Below are 21,529 nucleotides of genomic sequence, written 5' to 3' on the forward strand. Positions count from 1 at the left end.
ACTTCTGTTTACATAATCTCTCGTGACATTATGATTCTCTGACGGGAGTGACTCATTTTCCGGGATGCGCTGACGCTCGCTTCCTCAGTAAACGCGTCTCTTCTCCCGGTAAACGCGTGTTAACGGGGATCTCCTCCATCACACTGCGGAGTCACGCCGTGTCTTTCACCTCATCTTATATAACCGCGCTCGACAGGACGGGACAGAAGCATCTGCGAACTCCAACTGTAAGTTTCTGCATTTGCTCCAGTTATTCCAGCGCTTTTCCATTTTTATTAGTACGCATTTGTTTCCGTAATGCTTTGGCTATTAAAATAACTATAGAATCTAAAATCAAATCTTAGGGGTCCTTTCTCCTACCTTTTGTTCTGAGCACCGGCCGTAGCCTACGTGCTTTAAAACTTAACCTGCTCCCTATATAGACAGCATGCGTATAGCCTAAATTGTGTTATTAATAATGGCACATGCTTTCAAAATGCTGTCTAGCAACTCAGCCGACAGGTTTCGAGGGACAATCCCTGCCCTCCATCAAGAACATTCTGGAATCGGGTGACGGTGACTTGAACGGAACCTGGGAAAATAATAATAATAATAGCATAATTCAAACGGAATGTGTGTATAATGTTCTGTTCTGGTCATTTTTGCCGCGGTATTTCAGGTCAGAACTCCATCGCGTCATAACACTCTGTCTCTTATTATTTTAAGTGATGTAATTTCACATTTGATCCACTTTTAGCCAAGAGTAGGACAGTGATTGTGGATCTTATGATGTTTCTTTCGCTGTGACCTGGAATTTCATAGTACGTGATGACGCGTCGCGTGTTGCATAATAACAGCAGAACCAGCGCCTCTGACGTCACGAGGACAGATTTCGCGTCACTCGTCACTGCGCACGAACCTTACAGACACTTTTAACCTTGACATTATAAATAAACTCCTGACAACTGATGTACAGTTTGGTTTGATCTCTTTCCTACACAGAACTGCATACTTCTGGCTCTGGAGACTGGAGATTTCTGGCTCAATACAGTAGAAAAAAACACATTTTAAAAAGAAACGGCCTTTATAGATAAATAGTAATGTAATTGAAATCTACAGACGCAAATAGATAAAGTGCTTTAAACGATGCAGTTAAAATTGTATTTTGGATCGTTTATCACTTTATGAAAAGCCCAAAATCTCAAAATTGACCGACGCATGGAAAAAAACAGTGTTCTTGCCTGCAGTGTCTCGCCTTAATCTGTACAAACGTTAATTGTGAAATTAGCCTTTTAATGTAGAAGTGATTAAAAGTGGTGTACAGGTAACTATGATCTTGGTTTAATCTTTGTGTTCTTGAAGGCCTATTTGTCCAAATATGACCAAGAAATAATAAATAAATGAATAAAATAATAGATAATGAATAAAAGCGGACCCAACACTGACCCCTGTGAAACACCGTGATTAAGTGAGACTTACAAACTGAAACTGAATCCCTTGATCTGTGCAAACTGTTTTCTGTCACTTAAACAGGATGACAACCAAAGAAGTTTGAAACATGAAAAGTTTTAGTAGTATAAAATAGTATTTGAATGTAGAAGTGATACAAATACACTAGTGATGTATAATTCACTCGGATCTTGGAGCGGTTCCTTGGTTTCTTTAAGGCCTAAATGAACACAATGCAGGGTTTTGTGCGCGAGGAACTGGGCACACACCCTAGCACCCTGGGCACAAACCGTCTTGCATGTAAACTCACACACACACACACACACACACACACACAGAGCCTTTGTGCAGGGCAGAGTAAAGCTGTGTTCCTGCATGTCCCTACAAACAGAACAATCTGTGCCCCTGCAAATAAAAAAAAATTGAGCAAAGTACGCATCCAAAGTGCTTTATGTGCGTCACTGAGAGTAGTCTTGCACTGGATGCCTGAGTTTAGTGTTTCTCTCAGACAGCAGGTCGTGTTCTGCAAGCGTCTGGAGAGCATTCAGAGAGACTGGATCATGGCGGACCCGGAGCTGTCGTCCCCAACGGAACGGTCCCTGCGCTCTCCGCGCTCAGCGCCGCTGTCGCTGTCGTTCCCGTTCCTGCGTGAGGGGAGCCACATCTGGGACAGAGCCACGCCGCAGCCCGGGGAGTTACCGAGCCCTCTTCCCACCAAACGCACGCGCACCTACTCCGCGTAAGTCAAGCACACACGAGTCACAAGCCTGAACAACACTTTGCATGCTGGACAAATATTGAGGGTATGTTTACATGACAACGATATGCTTAAAACGGGGAAGTTTTTTCCTTTCCTACAGACGACACCATTGTCAAAACGATCCCCGTTTACACAGATCCACGAAAATGAATAAAAACGCTGTATTCTGTCGCCAGGCCACTAGATGGCGATGAAACACTATAGACTGAACACGTAATATGCATGTGCATCACGTCATCGTCTTCAGAGATTCACGTTTTCAAAAACTTGCACTTTGAAACCCGTTTTCAAAAGTTCGCGTTTTCAGTCGCCCAAAACGCCGTTGTCGTGTAAACAAACGGTTTTAGTTGAGAACTGTTGCACCACTAATTTGACCATTCAAACGTGAGACGCAGATCAGTGGAATGAAGAAAACGCAAGCGCCACTTTACTCACTGATCTCATGAAGTAGCGTGTGCATGACACGTCAATTCGTATTTCCATTTTTGGCGTGCTATCAAGACGCATAATCGCTTTTCAGCGTGTTTATGAACGCCGTTGACTTAACGTTATTACTGTATATATAAATATATGACTTACCTCAACCCCGTCCCTAAACCTAACCGTCACTGGGGTTAATGGCATTTATGAGTGTTCCCTTACCATCCTAGGAAAAAAAGAGATCGCTCCCCAGATGTAGACCTACATTTTGCTTCGTTTCGCATGGACATTTGACGGCGTGTACAGACACGCGGAATCACTCGGACGTTAATGTCGTAGACATACACGCGGATAGCTCAAAATGCGTAGAGATAACACGCCACTTGACTCGAAAGTGGCGTGTATGTTTACACAAAAGTCATGATGTCACGTTGTAATTTTCAAGCGCGACATTTACTTAATTTTCCGCGCAGATGGACGAGGACAGATGCGTTTTCTATACTCTAGCAGACGCCAGAGGGCAGCACTGAGCCGTGTCATTTACAGGACATTCGCTTGGAAAGACAGAAGAAGGAAAGCAGCGGACCTGCCATTGCGTGCAATGTTTGGAACAAGAACAAGAAGTAAATGTAAAAAACATGGATAAGGATATTCTGCTTTGTTTACTGTTTTTGGAACAGCATGTTGTTTTTATCACTCTTTCCGCACTTCCAATACGTCACAGCAGCATATTGCCACCTAGTGATTCGAACTTCCCATCACTACTTCATGACCGTTAAAAAAAGTATGTTCAATATAGTATGAACGTAACCCGTATTTACTACTTCCGTAGTCCTAAATATACGTATGAATTAGCCACCAATTGGACAAAACATAAACAGCTATGAGTTGTCCTGAGATTGTTTGTGTGTGTGTGCAGGACTGTGCGTGCGAACGCGGGTCCCGTCTTCAAAGGTGTGTGTACAGCCTTCTCGCGCTCGCAGGGTCACGGCTTCATCAGACCGGCTCTCGGCGGAGAGGACATCTTCGTGCACATCTCAGAGTGAGTCCCAGTTCAACACCAGTTCCAGCTCAGACACTGATCCAGTACATAGTGACAATAATAGTAATAATTGTATAAAATATAATAATAATAAAAAATGTTAATAATCATTTTATAAAATACAATAATACAAAGCATAATAAATAATAATAATGATAATAGTATTATTATATAAATATAAAATACAATAATACGTTTGACTAAATATTTATTGTCTGTGGTTTTAGAAAAGGAGTTATTCCTGTTTTTTTTAGTTTTTTTTGTTTTTAAATCTGTTGAAAAATTAGAAAACTTGATATGCCATTACAATTTTTAATAAAAATTATTAATTTCAATCTATGAACTGAAACTGTCAATCAAACCGTTTTCCCACGGGTGTTTCTCTCGCAGTATCGAAGGCGAGTATGTTCCTATGGAGGGGGACGAGGTCACGTACAAGGTCTGTGCCGTCCCGCCCAAGAACGTGAAGGTCCAGGCCGTGGAGGTGCTCCTCACGCACCTGAAGCCCGGGACCAAACACGAGACCTGGTCGGGCCAGATCATCAGCTCCTAGAGACGAATGTTGTGAGAGCAGAGCATCATGGGAGCAAGGCTATTGAAACTAACGGAGACGGGTTGCGGTACGGGAACGCTTAGAAACAGACTCCAAACGCAAGCGCACAAATGCAAATACACAACTCACAGGTTTCTGTCGCTCTCAGTGCCAATTCACAGCACTTTTTCTGTTTAAGGCTCAATAGCGTGGGTTTTTAAAGCGTTTTTGCCAATGCTTGTGTTCTTGCGTAGCGTTTGTTTCTGGTTAAATGAGACGTCTGAGACGGAGAGAGATTGTGAGATGATGCTTGGACATCCTCAAACTGAAATGTGAACCGAGTTCGAGTCGAACACATCGATGCAGATGCGCACGTCTACCCTTGTGACTGGTTTTGGCTGTTATATTTCTGTTTATTTCCAGACAGCAACATAGTGTCGGCCCAGATCCGGCCCACATTTGGTACACAGCAAAAACTCCAGTGTTAAATTAACTGTTCTGGGACTTTATTTGAGATCACACTTAAGAGTTTTAAAATATGAGTGTTAAATGAACCCTGAAGCAGTTAAATTAATTAGATAATTAAGCGATTAAGTGATGAGCATTATTGAAGACACCTGATCACCAGAAAGTTGTCACCATTATGATGATCAGTGTTTGATTTAGCTGGGCTCTTGACGCTTACATTTTTAGCTTTAGATTTAGTTTGGGCTGTTGTAACTGAGTCGAGGAGTCAGTGATTTGGGCCGACGACACTATGTTGCTGTCTAAGTGTATGCATTCATTTTTAATGTAGAGTTTAGGGGGGCAAACGCTTCATTCTCATTAAAGTTGCAATGAAAAAATCCTAAAACTAAACATTTTTACTACGCAAATAATTTTCATTTGATTTCTGGGTGAAATACAAGTCGAACATGATCTTGACGGGTTTGGGGGTCTTTGTAACTTTAAGCTCTGTTATATATGCTGGAACTGAAGCATCATAGACTAATATTGCACTTGAAACCCCAAATATAAACTGCCAAACTGACTTAATCTTCCAGACTTCCCGGGAGTCTTTCAGGGTAAAACAAGCAGCATTTTGTAGACAAGCTGAGGAAGAACAGTCGGCTAGCAAAAGCATTTTAACACTCGTGTTATTTTTGCTATATGTGTGTGTGTGTGTGTGTGTGACATTCATGATGATGTAATGACGGTGATGCACTGTTGCGTTAGATGTTTGGTCACATGAACCGTTGCATGTTCTTGAGTTTGTCTTGTGATTTGATTGTCAGATTTCTGGACCCTCAGTTGTGTTTTTGTTTTAACTGTGATTGTTATTTTTTGTTTTTATTTCTATTTTCAGCACTTTCTAGAGCTCAGATCACTGTAGTCGACGTCATTTCCTTGTGAACTTTGCCGAAATAATAAAATTACTTTATGATTTACACGTTTGTATCTCACTGCAGAGCAAAACATTATCTTTGCACAAAACTTTTAACCACAGCATCATTAATATTACACGTCCAGCACCCATAAACAAAGATCAGACTCCTTTCCTATTTACGAAAAATGTGTATTTAAAATAAACAGACATGTTCATGATGCATCACATTAGTATTATTAACAATCACATGGATCTTGAATCTTCACACAGACTTAATCATGAAAATCACATTATTGATATCACATTTTTCCTTTACTTGGGAGTTTTACAAAAAAAAAAATAAATAACGATCATCCTCAATAAATGTTTGTTTAATAACTATGTTTGCTTGTTGGAATTGAGATCACATCATTCAGACTTTTCCAGCAAAACAAACTGGAACTCTTGAAACTAAAGGGGTGGACGAGCCACTCAAGCACCCTTTACATCATTTTACCAAATTAAAGTTAAAGTGCATTTATGCCATCAGATATGAATCACTAATACATTAACATTCGTATTACCAACAGACAGCAGATTCTGGATTAAAATCTAAAAAAACCGATTAGAAACACCTGATCCAGAGATTTCCAGATTAAAAAAAAAAAAAAAACGTAATACAAATGCCCTGGATATCTATCGGATCCGCATCATGTTGTCCGAGATCAACGGGAGTGTTTCAGTGATTACGTGGAATCTCTGGAATGATTAACACGTGAATATCACATCTAAACAGATTAACTAAATTTCACAAGCAAAAAGGTTCATTGTCTTTTGTCAAAACCAAGCAGAATTCTATTGGTCAATAGATCATTAGTGCCCGCCCACTTTTTCAACGGCGCTAGTTCCGGAAGTATTTTTTCCATTCATTTCTCCCATAGGGATTTTTTTAAAAAGTGTTATAAGCCACTAACCAAGCCAACCAGCTACGAGGTGAAAAATAAAATTACAAACTTTGATTGGAAACAAAAACTATTTGAAATTCCGACAAAATTACAAAGGTACAAGATTATGTACCTCAGTGAGGGAAAGAACTACAATTCCATGAAGCATTGCACAGCATGATCAAATGAAAAACACTGGGAGAAAGTCAAAACTACACATTTTTAAAAATCTTGATTATATGTTTATAGCAAAAATATGCATATTGAATATTTTTTAAAGTGTAGAACTTAATTCCATAAAGAGATATCTTGGCGCTTTAGCTTCCCAGATAGCAAACTGACATTGAATCAACGTGGAAACAACGTCTCTCATGACATTGAAACAACGTTGATTTTGCTCATCGAATTAACGTTGAACCAACGTCAGACGCGGCATTCTTCAAAGCTAAATGAAAATCGAAAATTGGTTTGCTTTCATAACGTTGAAACAACTCGTTGATTTCAAGTTGATTTTCCGTTAGTTTTGAAAGAATGACGCGTCTGACGTTGGTTCAACGTTAATTCGATGAGCAAAACAATGTCAGATCAACGTTGTTTCGATGTCATATTTCCACATTGATTCAATGTCAGTTTGCTATCTGGGTTGTTTCTACTCTGATTGGTTTAATTGGTATACAGCATCCTGGATAATGTAGTTTTTTTCACTACAAATTCGATGTTAAACACCAAGTTAAAATAATTCTGGCTGACATCTTCAACAGAAACAAATCATAAACATAAAATTTAACAATCGTAACTCACAACAAGGCCGTCTAAGGTTTATAAGTTATCTTTAAAAAGAAATTTCCCTATGATGAAAATGAATCAAGTTTCTACTTCCAGAACCCGACTGTTGCACTCTAATCGCATTACCATCAACCCAAAGCAAAATATGCATGGAAAAAAACTCCCAATCAAAATTCCCAATCGCGTGTAGGCTCTAAAATGACAGGATATCGCCCGCGACAACTTGCTAAGCAACGGTAAATGTGCAGCCGACGCAATGCAAGATTAGATTTTTTTCCCTTCTCTCACTATCTGCTACAAGCGTGAATATCTCTATCATAATTCATCAATAAATATGCGGAATATCTTCATATCTCAAGAGTCTAGATCACAGAGAGGGAATACTAGAAACACATTCAGTTATACAGTCACAAACAAACAGACACATCGATAATAAAACTCACTCTGAAATCAACCCGGACAGCAGCAGTAAGATCACGAGACCATCGCAAATTTGCGATGAACAGAATCCATCGCTCGTTTCGCCACAAAGATGGCGGTCACGTTCACACTGTCATTCCGCACGAGTGTTTGATTGAGGTCGGTCATTCACAGCAGTGCCAACTGATAACTCAAGCAGTGAAAGAAGCATGTATATCTGATAAAGAAATCGAGCTGATACACTTACGAAACCAACGGCTCATCCGAGGTCCAGGAAAACAACAGAAACAGGTCAAATCTGATATGGCCAAAGTGTGTTTTCATTTCTGATATTCTGGTCATGGACAGCACTCGTCAATTGTCGATGGCCAATTAAATCAGGAGGCGGAGTTTACGTTTTCACATAAACTGAGCGGGGAATTCAAACTTCAGTTTTAACGGTTAAAGATTGTGAGGAGAAATATAGCTATATTTAATATCTGGAAACTGATATTAAAGTTAAATAATATGACCGACAGACAGTACAGGGATGCAAACTACTTGACTGCTTTCTGTCAAATTTTGCCATTTTGAAATAAAATTCCACCATTCACTAAAAGAAAAGGGTGTAGAAACATTTCATAAATTGCTAATAAATTTCACAAATTACAAAAGAAAAAAGCCCGCAATGCAAAGAATTGAATTTGATCTTTCGAAGTAGGAACTATTTTTCTGTCACTATTTTTACTATTTTTCAAAATATTTTTTTCTGTCACGGCGACAGTGTTTTGGGGGCTTAAAAACGCAAAAAAAAAATGAAACCACCCTCCAGAGTGGAAATCTTAAAAACGCTTCACCGTCACGTTCCTGTCTAAATGGCAAAAATGCAAATCTGCTCAAGGTGGCTCTCGTCGCGTCCGTGTTTATGTCACCGGCATGCGCCAATACAGGAAAGTAACGACCAACATGTCAGATTATTTCCATACGTCGGACCTTCAAGTTGCCCTAGCAGCTCTGATTAACATACAAGAGTCTTTTCTGCAGTTGTACGAAATATTCTCACATAGTATCACTGATCAGAGAAGGTGTATTGAAGGTTGTACGCAGGCGCGCGGACTTGGTGTTGTTGTGTGGCAGTGCTCCACATCGCCACCTAGCCGCCTGGAGTGCATACTACATCGAATTTTACACACTTTTGCGTCACCATATACACGCAAATTTCCCAACCATTACGCTCGTCTAAACGAAGAATAAAAAGGGATAAGGCAACGCCACTTTTAAGTTTTCTCTTCAGATCGTTTCCGTGTAAACATAGCCTCAATCATCGTCATTTCTGGAGTGACTCCTGCATTCTGTCCGTCATACGGAGGATTCATCGTACAGTATTTTAATGCGTCTGTCACTGCAGTGTGAACGTGGCCGCCGGAAAACACTTTTTATTTGAAAAAGGATGGAATCATTCAACTTAAAATTAATGTTTGAACTTTACAAAACTATAAACATGTCCTGATGAGGGTCCATCAGTGATATATACACACAGTCCCTTGAGTCTGAAGACCAGCAGTGGTAAATTGGGTTTGTCTGAATCTGCTGGTTCTCAGGGTCAGTTCCCCCAGTGACCAGCAGAGGGAGCAGCACACAGGCAGTCTGGTGTGTGTGTTTGTGTCACGCCTCATTGGGAGGAGTGTTGAAGAACATCTCCCTGCAGAGCCGCACTGTTTCTTCAGGGGAGCAGACGGTGAAGCCGATGGTACGAGGGTCCTCGAATATCTCGTGGTCGTTTCCGCCCTGGTCGGGAAACAAGAATTAGAGATAAATGATCAGATCACTTACGTACAATGTCCCGTCTGTTTTTTTCTTGCTCAAGCAAAACCCCTCTCTAATCCTCAGTGAAAACATCCTTTATATCACCTCACCTACATTTTTTTTTGAGAGTTAACTGTGCCATTCTTTAATTTTAAAAGGTTATGCAGATCAGTTCAATTCTGTATACTTTAATAAATACTATAATAACAAATACAAATTGAATCGCTCATAAAAGAGTCTGCTAAATGAGTAAATGTAAACATATAACATGTTAAAAACGTTAAAATAATATCAGGAAACGGTTTTATAGTCATCTAAACACCCTTGAGACACACAAAGTATCAAGTGTGCCTGGCCTGCGCAGCTGGAAGGGAACACTGCTAACGTACCAGCGACGTTTCATTGCCGAAGAAGTAGATGGCGTCCAATCCCTCCTGCTCCAGGACGTCCAGACAGAGGCGTTTGTCCCAGCCCTCCGGGAACACGTCGAAACTGATCAAACCCCCTGAAAGCGCACAGAAACACACCTGTGATGATCCGCACCAGCACTTATCTATGACATTCAGAAAAATAGTAAACACAGTGTGATTCCTTGACCATCAGATGTAGATGCATGACGTTTTCCAAGTTAAAACTTTAGAGATAATGTTCAAGGAAGTGATTAAAGGTGTGATTGACTAAATTTGATGCCATCATCCCATCAATCATCCCTAAACCCCGCCCTCCTAACACATGCCAGCCAATCAGATGCCAGCAAACCTGAAAGACAGCTATAGATCGCTTTTGATTGGGTAAATAAGTTCAGGCCGCTTCTTTGACTTGTTTATGAACTATTAACCCATGTGAATGTGAAATAAAAAGGAAAATAATCTAAATCGGAAGTGTCATATTTAGTATCTATTCTATATTTGATGCATCAGGCTTTTATGGCTTGTGTGATCTAGTGAGAATATGAAGGAAAAGCACCTTGATTTTATTCAATGATATCTTTGTTGTAGGATAACAGACTACTTGCTGTACATAAAATGCATATAATGTCATTCATCATCTGCCAGTAATATGTCTTTGTAAAATGATATTTAAATGCTTAGTTTTATGATGTGCAGTTGTATAGCATATAATGCAGCGCATGTTTGAGAGATTCATAACTAATATTAACAAACAAACCTTCCTCAAAAGCCTGATGATCATATTTGAGACTCAAGACTCAATCTTTGAGATTTTTCTATGAAATTATGTCTGGATAATCAAGTAAACCAAAGTTTCTTCATTTCAGTAAGTGTTCATCCTGTTATATTATTACTAACAATATCAAAGTTATTCAAATTTTTACTTTATTCAAATATAAATCAGATTTCCCATTTGTACAATTATACAAAAATACCTTTTACTTAAAGGGATAGTTCACTTTGAAATTAATTTTTGATATGTTTTAGCTTACCTCAAGGGCATCCAAGATGTAGGCGTCTTTGTTTCCACAGTATTTTCAATTTTGACATTTTTCAGTCAAACCGTTGTTGTCTATCAGTCATATAATGCAGGTCTATGGTCACCACCTCAAAGAGCATGCACAGAGAAGTCAAAATTAAACATGATTTAATGACTCGTAAATGTAAGTACACATTGATGGCCTAAGACACGAAACGAGCGGTTTGTGTGAGAAAGCGAACAGTATTTATATCGTTTTTACCTCGTGTAATCCAAGTGATCTAAATCAGTTGTTCAATATCCAACTGAACCGAACTGAATAAGTTCAATGTTACGCCGGAAGTGATCGCTTGCGTGTGTCGTCACTCAATATTTACACTGAGATTTCGGAAGTTTTACCTTTTACTAAACATATTTAGATATACCGAAATCGTCTTCCATTGCGGTTTCCCGTATATCTAAATATGTTTAGTGAAAGGTAAAACTTCCGAAATCTCTGTATAAACAAAGAGTGACGTAGGCGCGCAAGCGATCACTTCCGGCGCATGCGCAGACCGAAGCGCGCGTGCCCTCAGATCTGGCTATGATTACAAGAGGTAAAACAATATAAATACTGTTCGTTTTCTCACACAAACCGCTCGTTTCATGTCTTAGGCCATCAGTGTGTACTTACATGTACGAGTCATTAAATCATGTTTAATTTGGACTTCTCTGTTCATGCTCTTTGAGGTGAACCGATTGAGGACCCCCTTCACCTCCAGTGTATGACTGATAGACAACAACGGTTTGACCAAAAAATGTCATAATTGAAAATACTGTGGAAACAAAGACACTTACATCTTGGATGCCCTTGAGGTAAGCTAAAACATATCAAAAATTAATTTTCAAAGTGAACTATCCCTTTAAAACGATAAACTATCAATCAGACGAGAACGAATGGAGTAGATTGTGTGAAACTGGGTTTTCAGCAAAGGTTAGTCGATCATTTAGAGGCCTTAGAAATATGCGGATCAAATATGACACAGCAGGCTTTAAAGGTCAATCTGTCACAGAGACACACACACACTTTCTGTGTGTTCCTCCAAAAACACTCGTCCAGTTCTTTTAAGAAAAAACATCTTGTTCCAGAGAGTTTAACCTGAGGCTCATTCTCACAGTATTGACTTGTGTGTGTGTGTGTGTGCAGAGACGTGAACAGAGACTGTTTGTCCAAAGAGTGTGTGCAGAGACTGTTTGCAGAGTGTGTGTGCAGAGACTGTTTGTCCACAGAGTGTTTGAGACAGAACGGACAGAAATCAGCGGTTAAAAATTAATTATCTTTACACACACACTTGTTAGTGTCCCATCACTGGACTGTAGCAACATTCCAGCACTGACTCAACAGTTGCTAGAGCCACAGCCAATCAGAGGGCTTGATCTCCTCACACCCCTAGGCCCCTCCCCCTCTGTCCCTCTGGCCCCTCCCCCTCACACTGTCCATCAAACAGAAAAAGAAAAGACAAAGTCACTGTGTGTGAAACATGAGCTGAACTAGAGAAGAAAACCTGCTGAATATTGACGTCAAAGCTAATGTGTGTGGAGTCCAATGAGTGTGTGTGGTTTGTTTGTTGAGTAAACACTCGGTTCACTGCTCTGTCAAGGCACACGAGTGCATCCGTTCGCTCTCTTATCACCTTTAGCACAGATAACGTGTGAGTGCGTGTGAGTTTTTGTCTCCTCCGCAGGTCCAAACAGCACGGGTCATTTGTTTTGGGTGGTTAGAGAGCTGGCGATGTCATTTCCTGCTCACCTCTTGTGAACCGCAGGCCTTTTCCTGCAAACTCCTCCTGCAGAGCCGCCACGAACTTCTCTCGAATCTTCTCTCTCTGCGGGACGGGAGAGTTAGGACTGAACTAATGTAGTACTAATGTTATTGTTAACAACAACAACAACAAAACTCACTGAACAATAAGATAAAGACTTTTAAGTCACGTGACTGAAATCACTTGATATCAACAAACCTTTAAGGCCTGTTCACAACGGGACGAATTTCGCGCGCGTTATTCGCCGACGTTTAACGCCTCGTGACTAAACATTGGGCGCCAATGTGAGTATTCACACCGACGCGTAAAACACCACGCGTAAAAGCTCGGGTTCGTTTTTTTAGTTCGACGTCAAAAACTATCCGACCAATGAAATTGGCGCTTTTGCTCGCGTGTTTGGACAGGTAGTTGCTAGGGTATTCAGGATGGTTTTACTGCTTCTGAAGAGACAGTAAAACACAACTTGGGGGCGCTCAAACACAAAACAGTCTTGCCGAGCCCACATATGCAACGGTGCAGAAGATATACGCGTCGCCGTCTACACAGCCAGGAAGAAATAAGACGAGGAAGATGCGAGGCAAGATGAATGTAGAGCTGCTGTTCTCATTGGTGCTAGAACATAAAGAACCATATGACAAACGCGACAGGGACTACAAACATCTTGATAAAAGAGAACTGTTATGGAGTGGTATCGCATGGCAAATAGGCGCCATCTAATGTCAGGGAATGAATTTGCATGTTCACTCGGCTCATCGTCAGCGAAAAACGCTTGGGTATGAACACAAAAAATGCGTTAAAAAAAAACTGACGAATAACCCGCGCTGATATTCGTCCCGGTGTGTACAGGCCTTTAGGGTCTGGTCTGAACAGATCAACAACTTTTAGCCGATCGTAGAGAATAAACTAAAATTACCTTGTCGATTTCCGAGAACTCGATTCGCTCTTCTAGCGTGCAGCTGCGTCCGATCGGGGAGATGTTGATCATGCCGTTACGAAACTCAATAAACGTCCCTCTGAGAGAGAGAGAGAGAGAGATTTGTAATGACATTACAGATCATCATCTCTAAAGTGTGTGTGTGATTGTGTTTTTGAGTGTGTGTGTGTTACCGTTTCTTGGGCAGCTTGATGAGCCCCATGTAACTGAGACAGAAGTTGATGAGATCCTGCAGTAACTCCTCGCCCAGATGATTCTGAATGGCCTGGGAAACAGAGACTGAACTTAAAAGAGGAATTTAAGGCTTTCAATGAATCATTTAAGACCAATGTTGTAACAATACATTTAACACTCAGAATGTCTGATGTGTTGCAAGAAAGAGTTGTTCGTGAATATAATCTATTAACAACAAATAAGCGCTTTCTGTCATAGATAAGATTAGTGAATTATTATACTTTACGATGCTGAAAACTATCTCACCTGATGGTGAACATGATTTCACCAAGTACCACATGTTCCTGGATCAACATCTTTGTTGATCCTGGATCAACTTTCCAACCAACCAATCAGATTTCAGGGACAAGTTTACAGTTTATGTAAAGTTTAGGTGTAGAACCAGGATGAAGTACTTAAACATCAGCGTTTTTCACGTTTCATTACCCTCTGATTTTAGGGAAAAGTTATGGGTAGGGTTAGGTATAGGGGTAGGGATTGGGTAAGGACGACTACATTTAGGAAAATATGTTGATCCAGGACCATGTCTTACTTGGCAAAATCCCGGTGATCATCACCTGATCATCTCGGTTTATAGCTTCCTTTGTAACAATGTATGTTTTGGTAAACACTGTTACAAAGACCACACACTCACATAAAAAGCCAAGAGTCAAACTGCCCAACTACACCAAACACTGTCTGCACCATAATGACGACTAATATTTTCATAAAACATCATAATCTAAACCACTGTTAATTTTCAAAAATAACTTCTGCTGAGATCTTACACCGTGTCCTAACTACAAACAACGCGAAAAAATTCCAGCGACAGCAAGTGCGACTGTGAGACGCCACACATTCAGAACAGTCTCTGTGAGCGCACTGTTGGCCCGCATTCGCATTGGAAATGGGTAGGACAATCAAATCATAAAATAACATTATTAAAAATGTAAACATTAACAAAATATAATATGGAATCGTTTAAAGCCCTTTGAACAGTTTGCACTGAAACTCTCATTTGGACCTTGAACCGTTTGGTTCCCATTGAAGTCCATTATATGAAAAAAATCCTGCAATGTTTTCAACAAAAACCTTAATTCCTTTTCGACTGAAGAAAGAAAGACATGGGCATCTTGGATGTAAATTATCAGCAAAAGTTTTTTTAAAGTGAACTACTCCTTTAAAACTTTTAATTGAAGACATTTGAATATATTGTAAGGATCTGCCGACACACACCTGTTTAGAGATGAGTTTGCCGTCTTTGTATTGCACTGTTCCGTTTTCGGCAAAGACGTAGTCAAACTTCTGAATGACTGCAAGAGAATGAACAAAACAACAGAATGAGACGCAATCAGAGCACTCGTATCATCTTATCTTATCCTCCTGTGCCCTTTACCTGTGTTACACAACACATCCTGACAAAAACACAAAGCTGTTTTCCATTCACAGATATCTAGTGCTCATTCATATTCATGTAGCCCTCAATCGGGTCATGGGGTCGACTTTTACTTAATAAAAAAAAGGTTCCCTTCTTCTCAGTGGAATAAGATTTTGTGTCTTTTCATACATTATCTATCTATACAGACAAAAAAAAACTGGGCTTGATTCGGTTGTTCTGAAGGTATGTAAAAAATATGTTTACACTTCTGGTCTTCGGGGTCAATATAACCCCACATTGAAATTAATGGGAAATGTGAAAAAAAAAAAAAACACACGATATTTTCTTCATGTGTCAAAAAAAAAAAAATCGGGAATGAATCAGAAAATTTTTACAGAGAAATGAAGGCTTAGTACTAGAGCATAAATGCAATGTATCATAAAAAAATAATATTTCATATGCAAGCTAATGGTGTAGTTGAGGAATTGTGTGGTATATGGATACAAAACTACTTTATATCTCCAAAAACACAGCATTAATGAATAGATGAAAAGTAAACAAAAAAAAATTATATATTACTCAATTAGTCAATCAGTTGTTGGGGTCGTATAGACCCCGAAGCCCAGAAGTGTAAACAGGAAACGAAGACCATTTGAAGGTTAAGATAACACAGTCCTGTTTAAATGGCCAAAATCACATCTGCCAGTGTAATATAAACTCACATATCTAATCCGGATTCTGATCTAGATTGTGTGTGAATGCGTATGGATGTTCTGATCCAATCACAATCTCACTGATTCTCTGTGTTAATCTAATCAGACCTGCACAATCATTATGCCACCAATCAAACGCCAGAAACTGATCAAACCCATTATCTCTAAAACTTAAAGAGAAAGTCTAGACTGAAACCAACACCAACAGGCGAGAGAGTCTCTTTAATATCTCTTCTAGATTTTACATTTATGCATTGGGCGGATTATTTTATCCCAGTGTTGTATTCGAGACTTGAGTCCGAGTCGTGACCGAGACCATAGAGGGTCGAGTCCGTTTTGAGACTGAGACCAAAGATAGCCGATCCGATTCGAGACCAGAGAGGTTGGAACCTAAGGTTGGGTCTCAGACTTAAATATATCTTCAAGAATATGTAAAATATTTGGGGCTAACAATAAAATTGGCACTATACTCAAACAGTAAACCAAATATACCATGGAATCATGTACACTGTAATGGTAAAAAGGCCACATAGCGGTGTAAAGGTAATTTTATTATAATTATGACTTACAATTATTACAATGAGTAAGTGCTCTTTTACATAACATTACTGCACACGAATTCTGTGTCAGGAATAAGTCCGAGTCCCAATATGTTCGAGTACGAGTCAATTCCTAGTCAAAATGTACACGAGTCCATGACAAGACCGAGACTCGAGTACACAACACTGTTTTATTCCAAAGTCAATTACATTGCATTTAAAGCAAATGTTTGTATAATGTCTCCTCTGTTCCAGACTGAAAGAATTATGGGATATCAGCTGTTGTTGTGTTTATGTTTTTGTGTTCCAGTGGAACCAGTTCCTCCACATTCTACATATGATGATGCCAAACCCATTAAAGGGTAACTCAACCCCTGGTCAGAGCCTGACTCCGCCCACTGAAAATATTTGAAAAATGCTGGAAAAGTGTGTGTGTGTGTGTGTGTATTGGGCGTGCACCTGAGACCGGACAGCGGACACCACAACTTCCAATAGGAAAATCCAACTGGAGTTGGGAATTAAAACACTTTATACCCAAATGTCCAAAAATTAACTCGAATGAATATCACTGGGGGTCTTACACATCACTAACTAACACAAGTTGTTTCAGGGTTTAGTTACCCTTTAAACACATGTGAGGAGGATGATGACCCAGACAGCAAACTGACATTGAATCAACGTGGAAACGACGTCTCTCATGACATTGAAACAACGTTGATTTGCTCATCGAATTAACGTTGAACCAACGTCAGACGCGGCATTCTTCAAAGCTAAATGAAAATCGAAAATTGGTTTGCTTTCATAACGTTGAAACAACGCGTTGATTTCAAGTTGATTTTCCGTTAGTTTTGAAAGAATGACGCGTCTGACGTTGGTTCAACGTTAATTCGATGAGCAAAACAATGTCAGATCAACGTTGTTTCGATGTCATATTTCCACGTTGATTCAATGTCAGTTTGCTATCTGGGGATCCTAGAGAGAGATATTGTTATGAAATGATGAATCTCACTCTCTAACCTTCGTCCCCGTCTCCGAGCTGTTCTGCGATCTTGGAGTAATCCGAACCCCCCACCACGCCGATCTTCACCTTCTGCTTCAAGGCCTGGAAGAACTCGTCGAGCTCGGGGTCGATCTTCTGCAGACACGACACAACAAGCAACAGTGAGAGGTTTCTGTCGTGACCTCTGAGTCAGTTAAACAGCCACAACCAGATGCTCAACAGGTTTCAGCACATTTGCCTCGCAACTAGACAAACAGTCGAGGAACATCGACTATGAAATGTGAAACATCATAGCTGCTCTGTGTGATGATATTCCAGCCCGTTCTCATCCTTTAGCGTCACATAGAACACTATATGACAAAACGGCGCTATTCTACGCACATGGCACCCTTTATCGTTAATATTTACGCGAACCCAAGGCGTCATAAATCCTTTAGCGTAATATGAGACTACCCTACCCTACCCCACACCTAAACCTAACCATCACAGCGCGTGTTATATTAACGATAACAGGTGCCATGTGCGTAGTATAGCGCCGTTTTGTCATATAGCGTTCTATATGACGCTAAAGGATGAGAATGCGTTGGATATTCTTGACGTTTACGTTTCCAGCGGACGATTAAAGTGCACGTTAGTTACGGTAATGGCAGTGAGCTGTTTATGGCAGTCGTTCCTCTTTAATGAAGTGTTGTGTTCTTCTTTAATCACGGGTTGAGTCACTAAACGAGATCTGTGTTTTCTGTCAGCACTGCAGACTGTTGCAGTACATCACAAAATATTGTAGATGTTGTAATAATCCGTGATCCATAACAGCGTGCACTAGGAGGACTGAAATATAAATATTGAACATTAACATACGTTTTGATCAACAGTGTTGGGAAGGTTATTTTGGGAATGTAATTGCATATTGAAACTATTTTAATAACTTTATTATAGTAATTTAACTGATTACATTTGATTACTTTTCTATGAAAGTTGTCAACTGTTAATTATTTTCAAACATTTAAACTACCTCCAAAAACAGAGATGGCTATATTTATTTATAATTAAGAGAAATCACAATTCTAGTAAAAGTACATATTTTGCACAGAACTGCGCTGCAAATTCAAACAAGACAGCCAATCAAAAGCTTTTCTTTACTAAACGACCTTTAAAGAAATACTCCACTTTTTTTTTTTTTTGGAAATAGGCTCATTTTACCACTCCCCCAGAGTTAAACAGTCGAGTTTTACCGTTTTCGAATCCATTCAGCCGATTTTTTTATATTTTGAAGAATATCTGTAACCAGACAGTTTCTGGTCTCATTGACCTCCATAGTATATATTTTTTCCTACTATGGAAGTCAATGAGACCAGAAACTGTCTGGTTACTGATATTCTTCTAAATATCAAAAAATTGGCTGAATACATTCGAAAACGGTAAAACTCGACTGTTTAACTCTGGGGGAGTGGTAAAATGAGCCTATTTCCAAAAAAAGTGGAGTATCCCTTTAAATGGCAAGAGACATCGGGCACATCAAAAACAGGCAAAGCAACAAATTAATATTATTGAACATTTCAAGCTTTTTACAGAAAATATTCAGATGTAACCCCCTTTGGAATCGTCAATATTTTTAATAAGTAAGCCAAAATGTAATTAAATTACACTTTTTTTCAGCAAACTTTTTACAGTTACATTTGTTTTGTAATTAAATGACATGTATATGGACATTCACAGTAACTTTCAGTGACTTTTATGGCCATTCACAGCCGAAACTGCTGGCTGTCAGGTGTGAAGACCTTTCATGTGTTAATGCTGGAAGACAATCCTGAGCTTCACACTCGTATTATTTACCATCTTTATTTCATTTTTTTATGTAACAAATAAAGTCACTGTGCTATAAGAGTTTTGGGTGGGATGAATTTCAAGTTAACCAATGAAATGACTTTAGAGATAAGTGTTGTTCGGGGGTGAGTTTCGCCTCATAGCAGCCAATCCAGTGGGAAAGAAGATATTTTGAAGAATGTTGGTAACAAACAGTGGCTGGTCCCCATTGACTTCCATAGTATTTTTTTTTCCGTACCATTGAAGTCAATGGGGACCAGCCAGTTTATAGCCAACATTCTTCAAAATATCTTCTTTTGTGTTAAACAGAAGAAAGAAATTCACACAGGTTTAGAATTACTTGAAAGCAGGTAAATGATGACAGGATTTGCCCTTTAAGATGAATGATCAAAGCGGGGTGCAGATTGGCACATTGGTGTGAATGTCCCATAAAAACTCTTTTGAAAAAAGGCTGTGTGGTGGTATTTCCCATATCTGGTCAATTATACTCCCTGATTCGTCCGAAATTATGCGGTGTAGCCTATATTGGAATTTAATCAGATTTGAGAAGTTTACAGTTTAGACTTACAACTAAGGTGTTTAGACTTACAACTAAGGTGTTTCTACATCAGTGTTATTCACTCATTTCCCTTTTATGGGGGAATACGTTATAGGTAAGGTTGGGTTGTTCCAGGATCAGCTAAATGTGTTGATCCAGGAACATACTTCCATACGGTCTTTTGAACGTGCCTTTAACGTTGTATCATAGCATTTTGTGTGTGTCTGATAATGTTATATACCTATATATTGAAGTTTTATATTTCATTAGCCTACCACTTTCACAGAAGTTCGAGGAACAGCTTAACTGAAGAGGAAAGGACATTGACAGTCAGCAGAGGACATTTGACACTGATAGCATATAGCCAAACCCATTTCAATGAAAATAAACACTGGAGCAGAACGGTATGTTAAGTGACAGATTTCACTGGACTAATACAACGGAACGAGTACACAATGTGCTACTCCCACAAACAGAATGTTCGCCGGAATTCTGTTGGCAATGTTTACGAGGAAATTACTAACGTTCTAAGAATGGAACGTTCTAAGGATTTTTTTAAAACCATAAACTAACATCCCCAGAGAGTCACATGGAAAACCACTGTTAGCTCATATACGTGCAGGACGAGTGTGCCATCATCACAAACGCACATAAACACACTCATGCATCAATGACGCGCGAGCGCACACACACTCACGAGACAATCTCTACAGCACACACAGATCAGGGCTGCAAATAGAAACATTATGTTACATAACTGAGATTGTTATGCTCACAACAGCTGAGAAGACGCGTCTTTTATCACCCTTTAATTTAGTATCATATATAACGCGTAATATCGCAACTATCACGTAGATTTTTAAAAAAAATGTATCCTATGATGTAAACATACCTCTCTGGGGGGCGTCAGCGTTCCGTCCACATCAAACAGGCACAAAACATTTCGACATGCGGGTGTACGACACTTTATATCCATTTCTTCTTGTCCAGGAATTGAAGTAGATATTTAAAAAACACTAATAATAAAAATAAGACAATTAAAAAAGATAAGACACTAAATGACCCAAGGTGAGTTAATGCATAAGAATATAATGAGACAGTCTCTCTTCTTTTTTGAAACCGAAAGATAAAGAAGTCAATACTAATTTGGATTCAAGTATATACTCCAGGCTACATGATCACTGCTGAGTGTGAATGAAATGAATCCACACATGTGGTTCCTACTGCAGCGTTGTGCGCCCTGAGGAGGGAGTCCGCCTTAGCCAATCAAATGCGCGGAATCTGGTCACGTGCGTAAAAGGGGCGTTCCCGCACTGAGAGACGAGGACATGGAACTCGGAAAGTGTCACGTAACAAGAAGAGTCAAACACGGAGATAGTTCGACCTTTCACCTAGTACTTCATATCTCACAATTAGGCTACACCTGATCATATAACAACAACAGCAGAAGCAGCATAACAGAAATTTAAGAAAATAAATAATTGAGAATGCAAATGTATTCAATCAATTTTACAATTAAAACATAAAAAGTAATGATAGGGTAATGCAAATCATTGTGCATTGCAAATTACATTGACAAAATACATTGTGTTGTGTATGTTAGAAGTGCAACAGAACAAATTAATTGCAGGCTGGATCTGGAATGAGTTGTTTCGGTTTCACCTCTAGGGGCACCACAAGTGAGTTTTTGTTTTTGTT

The 21,529-nt window shown here is 39.5% G+C and overlaps 2 protein-coding genes across 3 annotated transcripts; one reads left to right on the top strand and one right to left on the bottom strand.

Moving 5' to 3' along the window:
• The first annotated feature begins 52 nt into the window (after positions 1–52).
• csdc2b (cold shock domain containing C2, RNA binding b) lies at positions 53–5,609 on the top strand. 2 transcript variants are annotated; one of them, XM_039687645.2, is made up of 4 exons: positions 53–227; positions 1,937–2,167; positions 3,528–3,650; positions 4,041–5,609. In XM_039687645.2, the coding sequence occupies exons 2-4, from the start codon at positions 1,989–1,991 to the stop codon at positions 4,201–4,203; spliced, it is 465 nt and encodes a 154-aa protein (XP_039543579.1). In that variant the 5' UTR covers positions 53–227; positions 1,937–1,988; the 3' UTR covers positions 4,204–5,609. The 2 variants fall into 2 exon arrangements, with proteins under 2 accessions (XP_039543579.1, XP_039543580.1); XM_039687646.2 differs by having other exon boundaries at positions 1,941–2,167.
• pmm1 (phosphomannomutase 1) lies at positions 5,339–21,039 on the bottom strand. Its single transcript, XM_039687634.2, has 8 exons — positions 20,724–21,039; positions 17,487–17,604; positions 15,076–15,152; positions 13,800–13,891; positions 13,606–13,705; positions 12,680–12,755; positions 9,852–9,967; positions 5,339–9,444 (listed from the first exon to the last, which is right to left on the bottom strand). The coding sequence occupies exons 1-8, from the start codon at positions 20,805–20,807 to the stop codon at positions 9,322–9,324; spliced, it is 786 nt and encodes a 261-aa protein (XP_039543568.1). The 5' UTR covers positions 20,808–21,039; the 3' UTR covers positions 5,339–9,321.
• Between the last annotated feature and the right edge of the window lie 490 nt (positions 21,040–21,529).

This window comes from Pimephales promelas, chromosome 3 (genome assembly GCF_988280905.1).
Source record: "Pimephales promelas chromosome 3, fPimPro1.hap1.1, whole genome shotgun sequence".
Classification (NCBI taxonomy): domain Eukaryota; kingdom Metazoa; phylum Chordata; class Actinopteri; order Cypriniformes; family Leuciscidae; genus Pimephales; species Pimephales promelas.